This window comes from Chiloscyllium plagiosum, unplaced genomic scaffold (genome assembly GCF_037043375.1).
Source record: "Chiloscyllium plagiosum isolate Xiang-an unplaced genomic scaffold, Cpla_swu_hap1 HiC_scaffold_14, whole genome shotgun sequence".
Lineage (NCBI taxonomy): Eukaryota > Metazoa > Chordata > Chondrichthyes > Orectolobiformes > Hemiscylliidae > Chiloscyllium > Chiloscyllium plagiosum.
In genome coordinates, this window is record NW_028270152.1 from 8,601,341 (window position 1) to 8,617,308 (window position 15,968).

The 15,968-nt window shown below is 42.0% G+C and overlaps 1 protein-coding gene across 3 annotated transcripts in view; it reads left to right on the forward strand.

Moving 5' to 3' along the window:
* The window catches only part of tpra1 (transmembrane protein, adipocyte asscociated 1), a 74,669-nt gene that overhangs the window by 20,124 nt on the left and 38,577 nt on the right, over positions 1–15,968 (forward strand). For 2 of the 3 annotated variants that reach the window (XM_087994065.1, XM_087994064.1), the window contains exons 2-3: positions 4,157–4,374; positions 15,202–15,334. In XM_087994065.1, the coding sequence (XP_087850191.1) occupies positions 4,169–4,374; positions 15,202–15,334 (339 nt within the window). In that variant the 5' untranslated portion in view covers positions 4,157–4,168. Of the gene's footprint in view, positions 1–2,757; positions 2,776–4,156; positions 4,375–15,201; positions 15,335–15,968 lie in introns of those variants that run through there. The other variant, XM_087994066.1, reaches the window with a different exon arrangement.

Here is a 15,968-nt window from a genome sequence, read left to right on the forward strand (position 1 = left end):
GCACGTCCATGCCGACCAGATATCCCGCCCCAATCTAGTCCCACCTGTCTCTCAACATTCAAATCATTTCTATAAATGATGAAAAGTAGTGGACCCAGCACCAATCCTTGTGGCACTCCACTGGTCACAGGCCTTCAGTCTGAATAACAACCTTTCACCACTACCCTCTGTCTTGTACCTTTTTTGAGCTAGTTCTGTATCCAAATGGCTAATTCTCCCTGAATTCCATGAAATCTAACCTTGCTCACCAGTTTCCCAGTGAACCTTGTCGAACGCCTTACTGAAGTCCATATAGATCACGTCACGCTCTGCCCTCATCAATCCTCTTTGCAATTTCTTCAAAAAAACTCAATCAAGTTTGTGAGACATGATTTCCCATGCACAAAGCCATGTTGACTTATGCCCGAAACGTCGATTCTCCTGCTCCTCGGATGCTGCCTGGCCTGCTGTGTTTTTCCAGCGCCACGTTTTTCATATCCCTAATCAGTCCTTGCCTTTCCAAATACATGTACATCCTGTCCCTCAGGATTCCCTCCAGCAACTTGCCCACCACAGAGGTCAGGCTCACTGGTCTATAGTTCTCTGGCTTGTCCTTACCACCCTTCTTAAACAGTGGCACCACGTTAGCCAACCTCCAATCTTTCAGCACCTCATCTTTTGAATATGGAGACAGACAGATATCTCAGTAAGGTGCCAAGGAATCACTTCTCTAGCTTTCCACAGAGTTCTAGGGTATACCTGATCAGGTCCTGGGGATTTATCCATATTTGTATTCCAGCACTTCCTTCTCTGTAATATGGACATTTTCAAGATGTCGCCATCTATTTCCCTACAGTCTATATCTTCCATGTCCTTTTCCACAGTAAATGCTGATGCAGAATATTCGTTTAGTATTTGCCCCATCTCTTGTGGCTCCACACAATGGCTGCCTTGCTGACCTTTTGAGGGGCCCTATTTTCTCCCTAGTTACCTTTTTGTCCTTAATGTATTTGTGAAAACCCTTTGGATTCTCCTTAACTCCATTTGCCAACTTGACCCTGCCCTCCGGACCTGTCCGTCACTGCGCCCTCTGACCTATCACCTTCGACCTCACCTACATCCACCCATTGCTTTCCCAGCTACCTCCCCCGTCCCCACCCCCTTCCCAATTATCTCTCAGCCCCGATCCACAAGCCTCATTCCTGTTGAAGGGCTTATGTCCGAAACATCGATTCTTCTGCTCAGATGCTGCCTAATCAGCTGTGCTTTTCCAGCACCACACTTTTTTGACTCTGATCTCCAGCATCTGCACTCCTCACTTTCACCTATTATTCTTACAGATAACTGCAATCTCCTTACAAATTTATTTTTCAATTTCCCTTTGACTATTAGGGGGTCTATAATATAATCCAATAAGGTTGATCATCCCTTTCTTATTTCTCAGTTCAACCCACATAACTTCCCCGGAATTATTTCTGGGAATAAATTCCCTCAGCATAGCTGTAATGCTATCCCTTATCAAAAACGCATTCCCTCTCCTCTCTTGCCTCCCTTTCTATCCTTCCTGTAGCATTTGTACCCTGGAACATTAAGCTGCCAGTCTTGCCCATCCCTGAGCCATGTTTCTGTAATTGCTATGATATCCCAGTCCCATGTTCCTAACCATGCCCTGAGTTCATCTGCCTTCCCTGTTAGGCCCCTTGTATTGAAATAAATGCAGTTTAATTTATTAGTCCTACCTTGTCCCTGTCTGTCCCGACTTTTTTGTTTGTTTGACTGGCTTCTATTGTCAACTGTACAGTCATAGAGATGTACAGCATGGAAACAGACCCTTCGGTCCAACCCGTCCATGTCGACAGATATCCCAACCCAATCTAGTCCCACCTGCCAGCACCCGGCCCATATCCCTCCAAACCCTTCCCATTCATATGCCCATCCAAATGCCTCTTAAATGTTGCAATTGTACCAGCCTCCACCGCATTCTCTGGCAGCTCATTCCCCACACGTACCACTCTCTTGTGTGAAAATGTTGCCACTTAGGTTTAGGGCGAGAGGGGAAAGATATAAAAGAGACCTATGCCCTCTAGTTCTGGATTCCCCGACCCCAGGGAAAAGACTTTGTCTATTTATCCTATCCATGCCCCTCATAATTTTGTAAACCTCTATAAGGTCACCCCTCCGCCTCGGCTCCAAGGAAAACAGCCCCAGCCTGTTCAGCCTCCCTGTAGCTCAGATTCTCCAACCCTGGCAACATCCTTGTAAATCTTTTCTGAACCCTTTCAAGTTTCACAACATCTTTCCGACAGGAAGGAGACCAGAATTGCACGCGATTGATCTCGTTCCTCACTATCTCCCTGGTTTCCCCCCCCCCCCCCCACTCCACCTTATTAGTTTAAATCTTCCTAAGCAGCTCTAGCAAATCTCCCTGCCAGTATATTAGTCCCCTTTTTAATTCTGGTGCAATCCATCCTTCTTGTACAGGTCACTTCTACCCCAAAAGAGATTCCAATGATCCAATAGTGTGAATCCTTCTGCCATACACCAGCTCCTCAGCCATGCATTCATCTGCTCTATCCTCCTATTCCTCCCCTCACTAGCTCGCAGCACTGGGAGCAATCCAGATATTACTACTCTTGAGGATCTCCTTTATAAATTCCTGCCTAACTCTATATTCTCCCTTCAGAATCTCATCCTTTTCCCTTCCTATGTTGTTGGTTCCAACGTGTGCAATGACCTGCTGGCCCCTTGAGAACATTCTGCACCCTCTGTGGCATCCTTGATTCTGGCACCTGGGAGGTAACATATCATTCTGATTTTTTTTTTTGCTGCTGGCCACAAATGTCTGTCTGTGTGCTTCAGACTTGAGTGCCCTAACACAATCGATGTCTTGGAACCCGATGTGACCTCATTGCATTAGAGCTAGTCTCAATACCAGAAACATGGCTGTTCATGCTACATTCCCCTGAGGGTCTATCACCCCCTACGTTTTTCCAAAACAGCATTCTTATTTGAAATGGGGATAGCCACAGAGGACCCCTGCTCTAGCTGCCTACCTCTCTTACCTTTCCTGGAGTTAACCCATCAATGTGACTGTGTCTGCGACTTTTCTCCCTTCCTATAAACTGCCATCCATCACATCCCTTTGTAAATTCCTCATTGCCTCTAACTGCCTCTCCAACCGATCTGATAGGATTCACAACCAATGGTATCTATTACAGATATAATCCTCAGTAATCCGTAAACTCTCCCTAAATTCCCACATCTGATGAGAGCATATCACTCTCTACTAAGGGCCATTTTTGTTTCTTTCAATGTACAGACCCAGAAAATAGCACTGTCTTATTCCTCTGCAAAACACTGCTCCAGGTTAACTTAATACTTATGGCTTATACTTTTAAGTTTAATCAAGAGACATATCTCAATATAATCAAGAAAAAACCCACTCTACTCACTACTGTATGGCTTCACTTAAGATTATTTACTTATGTGCTGTGACCTCTCCCAAACAACAGGTTCATCCAAGATTAGTTGTGAATTTCACTGTTTGTTAATTTTTCCCAGATGCACTGCAGTGCCCAGCGATACATGTATTCAAACAGCAAAGGCTGTAACTGCGCAGGTTCAGTGTTGTTCTCTCTCTGTGTCTCGCACTGACCTCACCATGTGCTGCCTTTCTCTGTTCCTCTCCCTTTTTTAAAGAGCTTCTTGAAGTTTCTGAAGTGTTCTTGGAATTGAACCTACTACACCACCTCTAGCTGCACGAATTTAATTGTTCATTTAGCTTTAGCATAGTTTCCTGACTTCAGTCATTTAAACTTCTGTGTGTAAAGCCAACGTTGCTTCTTTAATTGCCCTGTTAGCTCATTTGGCCACTGTCACAAATTTATGCACCAAAACCCCCAGATCTGTTTTTTAACATTGTAAGGTTTAGTTTATCTTCTTTCTCCCTACCAAAATGACTACCCTTTTTTTCTGTATTGAATTTCAGCTGCTCAATGTCTGACATTTCACCAGCCTATCTCTGTCCGCTTAAAGTCTATTATCATTTTCCAAAATACTGAAAGCATTTTGCATTATTTTCTACACTGCGAAAAGAATTATTTTCTCTAAAGATGGACTTTGGCTAGGATAACTGGCTAACTGTTAATCTTTGTCAAACTAATTTCTTTTTGGACAGGAATGCGTCAAGATGGCACATGTTTCATCCGTGGTACGATTTGTGGATTACAGTAATTCAAGCACCACGCTGCATGAGAATTCAACTGTGCCCATAGGCACCAGCACTACAGCTCCGATGCCATGGTGGACCTCCACAACAACTGCTGGCACAGCAACCAATGTTACCCAACCAAACCAATGCCTCGTTGTGCTGTATGAGGATATTGGTAGATCACGGTAAAGTATTTTTACTTATCTACCAGTCTTCCCTTTTATACCTTGACTGGAGAGTGTTGCAAGCGGTTGAAGCTTGTGTGGAAATGTCAAGGATGGGGACTGGAGTGAGAATAACTGGGAAGCTCTTGCCTCCTGTGCTGTTAAGAAATATGGGGTTAGGGTGAGAAAATGGACTTCAATATTGAATAAGAGTAGACTCTGAACCATACAATGTATTCCTGTACCCTTTTAAGTTCTTATTGTTTTGGCTAGCAAGTTAAAGTCATGGGGAAATTTTACCAGGTTTCCTCTTCATAAGCACTATGCAGTGACTCTTAGATTTCATGCATATGGTCACCATCCAGTTACAGGAGTGGGACGGACTCTATGTAAGGATCCATATGTATGTTTATTAAATTAAGCTTTTTAAATACACAACTCTTCATTTGCCTAGCACCTTGTTTGAGCACAGGACTTTACCAAGTCTTTATAGCTGCTGAATTACTTCTGAAGTTTTGTTTTAATCATTCATGGGATAAGGGCTAGATCAGCATTTATTGCTTTTCCCAATTGCCCAGAGGGCAATTGGGAAGAGTCAATCACATTGTGGTTCTAGAGTCACATGTAGGCTCCCTAAAGAACATCAGTGAACAAGGTTAGTTTTTCTGACAATCAATGGTGGGTTCACAATCATTATTAGAGTCTTAGTACCATAATTTGTTTTTGTGTATTCAATTCAAATTCCACTATCTGCCGTGGTGGGAATTGGACCTGGATGTCTGGTTTAACAGTCCAGATGGTATATCGCTAGGCCACCGCCTCCCCTCTTTACTGTTGTTATTTGCAAAACATGGCATCCAAGTTTTAGTTCTGCAAAACAAGCTCCCACAAACAGATTATGACCAGAATAGCATTTTGTTTTCTCGTGCTGTTGGTTAATGGCTAAATACTGTTGAAACACAAAGGAGAACTTCTCTGCTTTTCACACATTTATCACACACACACACACACACACACACACACACACACACACACACACACACACACACACACACAGTTATCCCTGACTACCGCGCCGAGCATACACATCCCTGAACACATTGGGCAAATCGGCACAGCCAGACCACTTACCCTGCACGTCTTTGGACTGTAGGAGGAAACCGACACAGACAAGGGGAGAATGTCTGTGTGGAATTTGTGTAGTCACCTGAGGCTGGAATCGAACCCAGGTCCCTGGCACTGTGAAGCAGCAGTGCTACCACTGGGCCACTGTGCAGCCCTGTGAAATGGTTATAGCATGGGAGGAGATCATTTGGCCTGATGTCTGTGGCCTTCCTCTGAAGGAGCAATTCACCTTGTACCACAGAGTGCAGAAGAGGACCTTCTGGTCCATCAAGTTTGCAAAAACGATTGTGGATCTGCACTAATCCCACTTTCTAGCACTAGACCCACAGCCTTGAATGTTATGATGTTTCAAGGTTTAAAAGGCTGAGGTTTCCTGACTTGACTACCTTCCCAGGCAATGTATTACAGATTCCCATCACAAGTTTTAAAAAAAAAATTCCTCTCATTCCCTCCAAACCTCCTGCCTTGCACTTTAAAATTATAACCCCCTTCTAAGGGGAACAGCTGCTCTAACAATCTATGTCATGGCTGATAAAGGCAAATATCCTGTGTACCTTTCTAACTCCCCTATTTACCTGTCCCACTATCTTCTGGGATCTACGGACAATCACTTCAAGATTGCCATGTTCCTCTGAGCTTCCTAGTGCCTGTCATTCATTGAGTATTCCCTTGCCTTGTTATTTCAAAGTGCACCACCTCACACTTAACAGGATTAATTTTCATCCACCATTCGTCAGACCAATCCATCTACATCGTCCTGTAACCTAAGAACTGCTTCCTTGCTGTCAACTAACTGGCCAAGCATCGTGGCATCCACAACCATACTTACCATATTCTCCACCCATCCTGTCCCCTTATTCTACATATCTATCTCGCCCAATGAGGGACTCTACTCCTGTGATACACCATTCGACACCAGCCTGCACCGCACAAAGAGCTTCTACTACCACCTGTGTCTCCTACATTTAAACTGATTTTGACTTCAATTTCGCAAGTTACCCTGAATCCCATTGCCCTTCATTTTCCAAGTAATCCTGCAAATGTTTTCCAACTAGATAAAGATTCAAATCCTTATGAAGGCCTCAATTGACCCTGTTTCATTTTCTCGGAGTTCAGTTGAGATATTAACCATTTGCTATGTAATGTCCATTTTCTTCCTGACAGAATGAATCACTTCATACATTTCCACACTCAGATATGCCTATCATTTGTCCATCCCTTCTATAAGTAACTTGCCAGTTTTTTAAATCCCTGATTTTGTTTTCTAAATTTTTTTTCTGCTACTGAGGTTAAACTGATTGACCTGTGATTGCTAGACTAAGCTTTGTCATTTTTTTTGAATGAGAGTGTAACATTTGCAATTCTCCAGTCCTCTGGCACCATTCCTGAGTCTAAGGGTTTCAGTATTGTCTTTGGTATTAATTTCTGGTTCCCAAAACTCTGCCAATTTAGGTTTTTTTTTTACTGCAAAGGAAACTTAGTGTGGATCAGCTTGGACCATGGTATGAGTTGGAGAAAGGGCAAAGACTTGATGCTTTGTGTTGTTGAATTAGGAAGACAAACTAATAAAGTTAAATCTGCTTTCGCATGGAAATGTAGGCATTAAAAAAAAATCCGTCAGGGACTTTCCTGAACAGCATCACTAAAATTTCAAGAGAATTTTCTTTGCGAGTCTTTCTGTCCACCTTTTATTTGAAGAATTGACTATATGTGTTAATTAGTTGGGTGATGGGAGGGCGTTAATTGTTTTGGGGAACCTCGTCACCCAGAGAGTTAATCTGTGGAATTCCTTGCCCAGTGAAGTAGTTGATGCTACCTCAGTAATCGCTTTTAAAGTTAAGACGCTTTCTTGAAAAATAGAGGAATTAAGGGATATGGTGAAAACATGGGTAAGTGCAGCTGAGTCCATGAAAAGATCAGCCATGATCTTATTGAATGGCGGAGCAGGCTCAAAAGGCTGGATGACTTACTCCTCCTAGTTCTTATGTTCTTATGGGAGTAGGATTGGAAGATCAAAGCCTAAAGAACTGCTTGATGAATTTGCTCACTCATCAAGCCAGCCCATGGAACTGAGTGGTCAAACATTATTAAAATGCTTTCAATAAAGACTTTGTGACTTTAATTTGTAATCCGCTATATGGAAAGTTGTCTTCCACCAGAAACCAACACCAATCCATAAGTCAAATTTATTGGTATACTATCAGTGTTGCGAGGGCATGTGAAAATCCAATAACGATGGATATTATTACCTTGAATCTGTTTCTCTGAGCGAATAAGAAGACTGGTTTTTGAGTGCACCGTTCCGAGCAGGATGCAGATCATTCAATTAGTACGTGGAAGTTAGCTTCCCCAACTCCTACCAAAAATGCTTAGGAAGCACTTATCAATCCAAGCAAGATTTGTTTTCACCTGTGTAATGTCATTCATTTTCATAGTTTTAGTTACATGTCGTCATGACCTGGGTCTGTAATTCATCATGTAGGGACTGTTGAAATTGTTATGGCTGAGTGAGACTATTTTATATTTGTGTACAGTCAATTATCATGGTTGATCATCCAATGTAATATTTTTTCTGTATTTAACAAAGAAAGCTAGGCTTCAAAATTTAACAGGGCGAAAGTGAGAACTGCAGATGCTGGAGATCAGAGTCAGATTGGAGTGGTGCTGGAAAAGCACAGCAGGTCAGGCAGCATCTGAGGAGCAGGAAAGCCCTTCCTAATGAAAGGCTTTTGCCCAAAATGTCATTTTTTTTTTTCCCTGCTCCTCAGATGCTGCCTGACCTGCTGTGCTTTTCCAGCACCATTCTAATTTTTTTTTTTTTTTTGAAAATTTACAGCCCAGGAACAGGTCCTTTTGGCCCTCCAATCCTGAGCTGATTCAAATGTACTGTCTAAACCTGTCGGTCAATTCCTAACCTCGAAAGTGTGACCCCTCGTTATTGAATCCTTCACCCTGGGAAAAAGCTTGTCTCTACCCACCCTGTCTATACACTTTATGATTTTGTAAATCTCAGTCAGGTCCCCCCTCAATCTCCTTTTTTCTAATGAAAACAATCCTAACCTACTCAACCTCTCTTCATAGCTAGCACCTTCCTTACCAGGCAACATCCTCGTAAACCTTCACTGCACCCTCTCCAAAGCGTTCACATCGTTTTGGTAATGTGGTGACCAGAACTGTACACCGTATTCTAAATGTGGCTGAACCAATGTCTTGTACAATTTTAACATGACCTGCCAGCTCTTATACTCAGTACCCTGTCCGATGAAGGCAAGTATACTATATGCCTTCTTGACCACACTGTCCACCTGTGCAGCAGCAATTTCAGGGTACAACAGACCTGCACTCCCAGATCTCTCTGCTCATCAACTTTTCCTAAGGCTCTTCCATTCAAAGTTGATTCAAAGATTCCTTATTCTTCGACTTTGGAAGTTAATGCCTGTGTTATGCTTTTATTTCCTTTTTTCTTGTGAATGTTGACAATTGTTATTTTATTGAGTAGTTAAACTTGGTAAAGAATAGCTAGTGACCATTCAATATTTATTGCCCATCCCATTCTAATTACATTTGAGTGGACTCCAAGATGTTGGGGAAAAAAGATTGAGGAAATAAAGGGTTGTAGGTTAGAGCATCAAAGGGAGTACTTCATGGAGTACATCCTGAGTGTAATATACCTAAAGAACACATTGGTGTAGCTGTGAAATGAATGATGAACAATGGCTTTAACCACTGAACAAACTAATACCATTTTATTTTTGAAGCTTTTATGCTAGACCGTGCATGTGCTCCCTAGAAATATAAAAACTAAGGGCAAGAGTAAGCTATTTGACCCTTCAAATCTGCTTCATCATTCATTCTGATCGTGGTTGATCATCCACATCAATATTTTTTGGATTAGTGGTGCTGGAAGAGCACAGCAGTTCAGGCTGCAATCAATAGCTTGTTCCCACCTTTGCTTTCATTTCCTTTGGTCTTCAGTGCTATATCCAACTCTTTGAAATAATACTATTTGTTGGCCTTGACTATTTTCAATGGTAGGGAATTCCATGTGTTCAGCTCTGTGTCTGTGTCTGTTTCTGTTCTGTGCCTGTGTGATCAAGCTTGATCCCACAGGTGCTGCATGGGTTTTATTATGGACATTCAATTATTGGATGTATTCAAATTAGTATGCAAAAGTCGGTGACTTTCTCGGGGAATTGGGGATATGCTGAAACGTGTAGCTGGGGTAACTGACTGACTGAGATCTGACTTGAATGATTTTCTCCTGCTCCTATTTCTTCTGTTCTCAAGTTGTTATTAATCAAACATCTGTTTCCTGTTTTTTGAACCTGAATTGACATGAAAGATAGGTTTTTAGGTTGCTCGCCATTGTGATTGTAATCCCTTCCAGATTAAGGTGGTACACTCTGGTGAAATAGGGTGTGCTGCATTTACTCTTGAGGCTAGAAAGCAGCATCGTAAGAGAAAAGGGCATAGATGATTCTACAGAGAGAATATTAAAAAAGAACTTGGAGCTATTGCACAAAAACATTTTAATTTATATATTGTTTGACAGGTGCTGATAGGGCTGTTTCCCCTTGAACTAGGGATGGTATAAGCTTTGAATAGATTAGGCTCAGGATAAGGGGTGGTGTTTAGAGTAAAGGTGGAGAACCATTCTTCACTCAAAGCATTGTGAATCTTTGGAATTCTGTACCCCAGGGACTGAAATGCTCATTCCTTAAGTATATGTTTGATAGATTTTGTGAACTTCAAGTGAAACAAGAGATATTGGTTAGGACATGCAGGTAGATTTGATGTAAAAGTTGCCTTTATTGAATAGCAAGGATACCACATAGCATATTTTTATATACACCATAATTTTTGAAAATTTGTACATGAGAATGCATGAAAGAACCAGTCATAGAATCAAAATGGACAGAAGAGGCTAATTAGCCCATTGAGTCATTAAAGTTCACACTCTTCCCTACTTGGAGAAAGTGAGAACTGCAAATGCTGGAGGTTAGAGTCAAGGATGTGGTGCTGGAAAAGCACAGCCTTTCATCAGGAAGGGCTTATGCTCAAAACATCGATTCTCCTGCTCCTCGGATACTGCCTGACCTGTGCTTTTCCAGCACCATACTCTCAATTCCTCCATACTTGGAATTGCTTCTGCTTGGAGTATCAAGGATGTTGATAAAGGATGTTTGAGGCCATTTGTATAAACTTGAATGCCATGCCTTCTCATCTGAGATTCTCTTGATCTTTAGGATTGTGTACTGTGCCCTGGCAACGTGTTCCTCGCTGGACTGGTGGTGCCAGCTGGCATGCCAATACATTCATCTCCGTGACCAACCATTTAATAAACAAGCCTTTGTGAATGCCTGATGAGCTAATTGAAATGCTCCTTTTCCAAACTCCGTTTCCTTTTTAATGAATACTAGAATTGACGTGTGATATAACAGCTGAATAGACCAGTGGAGAGACCAATCTCTCTGCACCTACTGTCAGGTTGTTTCCACTTCTTCTAGAGCCTAAGACTAGCGGGCATACACTCAGAGTAAGATGCACATTTAAGACCGATGAGGAGGATTTTTTTGAGGTATGGAATTCTTTACCATAGTGTTGTCAAGGCTGAGTCATTAAGTATATTCAAGGCTCAGAGAGGTATTTAGTCAGTAAGGGTATCGAGGGCTAAAGAGAAAAAAGGCAGGAGTTGAGGATTTTTGATTCACCATGATTTCATTGTCAGAGTCATACAGCATAGAAACAGACCTGTTGGGTGAACTTGTCTATGCTGACCAAGTTTCCCAAGCTAAACTAGTCCCATTTGCCTGCATTTGGCCTATATCCCTCTAACCACATTTCCTATTCCTGTACCTGTCTAAATGTCTTTTAAATGTTGTAATGGTACCTGCATCTACTGCTTCCTCTGGCAGTTCATTCCAACATGTGAATCACCCTCTGAAAATGTTGCTCCTCGGGCCCTTTTTTAAATCTTTCCTCTCGCACCTCAATGTATGCCCTCTAGTTTTGAACTCCCTGCCCCTAAGGAATAGAACTTTGCCATTCACCTTATCTATGCCCCTCATGATTTTATAAACCTCTGTTAGATCACCCCTCAATCTCCCAAGCTCCAGTGAAATAAATCCCAGCCTATCCAACCTCTTTATAACTCATACTCTTCAGTTCTAGCAACATCCTTGTAAATCTCTTTTAAACCCTCTCCAATTTAATAATATCCTTGCTACAGTAGGGCAACCTAAACTCTACACAGTACTCCAGAAGTGGCCTGACTAGCATCCTGTTCAATCTCGACATGTCTCAACTCCTATTCTCTGAGCATAGAAGGCAAACATGTTAAAAGCTGCCTTAACACACTCTGTCTACCTGTCAATCTCATTGATTGGTGAAGCAGACTGAATGGCCTACTTCTCTATCTTATGGATCGTGTGGAGCTCATGACTCATGCTGCTGTGTGTTGTCTTTATGGCTCACTTATTAGAAACCGAATCTAGAAACTTAACCATTATTAACCTGGGGAAAACCAGTTTGTTTTCTGGTGAATATACATTTGTTTTCTCCATTTTTAACTCTTCACCCTGTCTACGTTTCTTTTCGAGTGCACATTCCTCTTGCTATCTCACCACATCTCCCACTGACACTAATTTGTGGTGTTGTGTGATTCTATAGTTATTAGCACCTCCCTACCAAATGTCATATAAGAGTTCAAATAGTCAGTTTCACCAGCTGTTCAATCTCACACAGCATCATATTCCTGTTTCCTAACTCTTCATTAAGACTCTCTTGACTTTGAGTGTGGTGCATAATAATTAGCAGTGAGTCCCAAACTGAACCAATTTGCTGTGTGTCTGTGAGTATATGTTAAGATTCAGTTTCCTAACTGAAGGGTACTGATGTGCACATATGTACCAGGCAAGTGCTATAGTGTTGAAGGACACCTTTTTTGATGAAATATAAAACTGAAACCCATCTGCCATCTAGGGTGAATGTAAACAACTTGCACGTTTCAAAGTTCAGATGAGTCCTCTTCCATTTGGGTAAAGTTACCATAGTCTCAAAGGATGATAATGCTGCTTGGTCAGTAGAAAGGGGTGAGCTAGCTCAGTTGGCTGGAAGGCTGGTTTATGATGCAGCGCAATGCCAACTCTTGAGTTCAGTTCTTGCACTGACTGAGACGGTCATGAAGGACTCTCCTCAACCTTGCGCTTGCCTGATAAGTGTTGACCCTCTGGTTAAACTCTCCACCAGTCATTTTTCTGTAACGTGAGAGCAGACCCATGGTACTCTGAGGCTGTGGCAACTTTTTATTTATCCTCAATCAATATCTTTTTTTTTTAAAAAAAGCTTATTTACCACATATCTGATTGCTTCTTGTGGGAGCTGCTTGTGCCTGTATTTCATATGTTATGTTCAGTGACAAAGCTCACATGTATTCTGATAATCATAAAGCACTGTGATATCCTGAGATTGTGGTAGACACTATGTAAATGCTAGATTTTTTTTAATATAGTGGAATTTGACACTGATAAATTAATGGAACCATTTAAGAATCAAGCACTGGTAACAGCACAGAAGGTGTGTGCCAGGCCTCTGAAAGAGCATCTTTGCTACTTCTGGTCCCAACAACCTCTTAAGCCTTCTCTTCAAATAATTATCCAATTCCCTTTTAAAAGTCCTGAATTGATCTGACTCCTGCTCAGTGCATTCCAAAACCACTCCTGTTTTTTTTGTAAATCTGTTCTTCATATACCATTTCATTATTTTGCTATTCACCTTAAATCTGCACTCTCTGTGGTTCTCAACACTTTAGTTTTTCGCATTTTATCTCATTTGTCCAGAACCTTTTCCATTTTGATTGATTTGTCTTTCAAATCTCCCCTCAACCTTCTCTAAGAAGACCATGTCCAGCTGCTTTTCTGCAACTTTTTAATGCCTTTTGAATTTATCCTAAAGTGCGTGTGGGACAGAATTGGGCACAGTACTCCAGTTGAGGCGAAAAACTGTTTTATAAAGATTCACTATCACTTTATTTTTCTGCATTTGCCTAAATCTGTAAAGGTCAGCACCCTGTATATATTTTCAATCACACTCTGAACATCAGTTATACACACATATTCCTATGTCTCTCTGCTCTAGCAATCTCTTATGGGATTGTACTTTATTTTTAATATATATTGTCTTTCTTCATCCTTCCAACCAAAGTATAGCACTTTGCACTTCATGGCATTTAAATTTAATTTGCCACATGTCTTTTCAGTTCACCAACCTGTCTGGCCTCTTAAACTCTGTCACTACTGTCCTTATAAATGACAATACTCCCAAATTTGGTGTCATTAAAAAGGTGAAATTGTGTCCTGTGCACCCAAATATATCAAGAAATCAAACAAATCTGCTGTCCTAGTGGCAGCCCCAGGGGGACCCCACTGTATACCTTCTGAGAAATAACCCTTCACCAATATTGCATTTCCCATCCAGTCAACTTGGTATCCATGCTGCCTCTGATGCTGTTATTCCATCGACTTTTAATTTGTTGACAAGCCTGCTATGTAGCACTTTCTCCACTGTTTTTTGGAAGTCCAGGTATTTTACATCAACTGTCACCCTCATCAACCTTGTTATGCTTCACTAAAAGAAGTTTGTGTGTTGGCAGGATATATTAAGAGGATGCTTCTTCATGGGAATGTAGTATTCAGCCCCTCAAAGCCATTCTGCTACTTGATCAGATAATGGCAGTCTGCAATACATTTAGTTTGGTCAAAATTTAGTAAAAGTATAAAGATGCTGAGTTGCTCTTTTTCTTTTGCTTTCTTTTTTTCTGCTCCTTTTTATATCTTGCTCTGTTTATCTTTCTTTTCCTTGCATACTTTTTTTTTCTTCTCCTATACACACACACCTTTTTTTCTCTTAAAATCTATCTGGGATCAATATCTCCTTATGTGGCTCAGTGTCAAATTTTGTGTTAATGTTCCTGTGCTGTACCTTGCAGTTGCTATGCAAGTAGAACATGAACGTTGCAGTGCAGTACAGGCCCTTCGGCCCTCGATGTTGCATCAACCTGTGAAATCAATCTGAAGCCCATCTAACCTACAACATTTTCGTCCGTATGCCTGTCCAATGACCACTTAAATGCCCGTAAAGTTGGTGTGTCAACTACTGTTGCAGGCAGTGCATTTCATGCCTCTCTTAGTCTCTGAATACACGACCTCTGATATCTGTCCTATGTCTATCACCCCTCAATTTAAAGCTATGTCCCCTCGTGCTAGGAATCTCACTGTCCACCCGATCTAACCCTCTGATTATCTGATATATCTCAATTAAGCCGTCTCTCAACCTTCTTCTCTCTAACAAAAATAGCCTCAAGTCCCTCAGCTTTTCCTTGAAGACCCCTCCCTCCATAGCAGGCAACATCCTCGTAATTCTCCTCTGAACCCTTTCCAAAGCTTCCACATTTTTCCTATAATGCGGTGACCAGAACTGTATGTAATACTCCAAGTGTGGCCGTACCAGAGTTTTGTACAGCTGCAGCATGACCTCATGGCTTCAAAACCAATCCCTTTACCAGTGAAAACTAACACACTGTATGCCTTCTTAACAACCCTATTAACCCTGAGTGGCAACTTTCAAGGATAAGTAAATGTAACAAATGTAAGTTGTTGCAAAATTGTGTGCCTGCCAGACTTTCCGATCATTTCTAACGCACTTTTAATTGCCTCATTTCCTCAGAGTGCGATTCTGGGATGTCTTCCTCCTGATCCCCAATGTGCTTTTCTTCACATTCTTGCTCTGGAAACTTCCATCGGCAAGAGCAAAAATTCGGGCCACATCGAGTCCCATCTTCACTACATTCTACATACTGGTAAGTCTTCTACAACACCACAGCAATTTGGTGTGAAACGCAGGATGTCTGCAAGATGTCCGAGCAATCTAATCGAACTAGAAACTCTTGAGCTGCTGCATAATGACTCTCAGATCATCTCGCCCCAGATAATCTCGTGCTTCTATACACCACCTCATTCCCCACATGCATCCACTGGACTGACAGTATTGATACTCCAATTCTGGCCCACTGTGCATCCCCCATTTATTTGACCCTCCATTCTGGAGGAGAAAGTGAGGTCTGCAGATGCTGGAGATCAGAGCTGGAAATGTGTTGCTGGAAAAGCGCAGCAGGTCAGGCAGCATCCAGGGAACAGGAGAATCGACGTTTCGGGAATAAGCCCTTGTTCAGGAATGGGGAAAGTTTGTCCAGCAGGCTAAGATAAAAGGTAGGGAGGAGGGACTTGGGGGAGGGGCGTCGGAAATGTGATAGGTGGAAAGAGGTCAAGGTGAGGGTGATAGGTGGGGGCGGAGAGGTCGGGAAGAAGATCTCAGGTTAGGAAGGTGGTGCTGAATTTGATGGATTTGACTGAGACAGGGTGGGGGGAGGGGAAATGAGGAAACTGGTGAAATCCGAGTTCATCCCTTGTGGCTGGAGGGTTCCTAGCCGGATG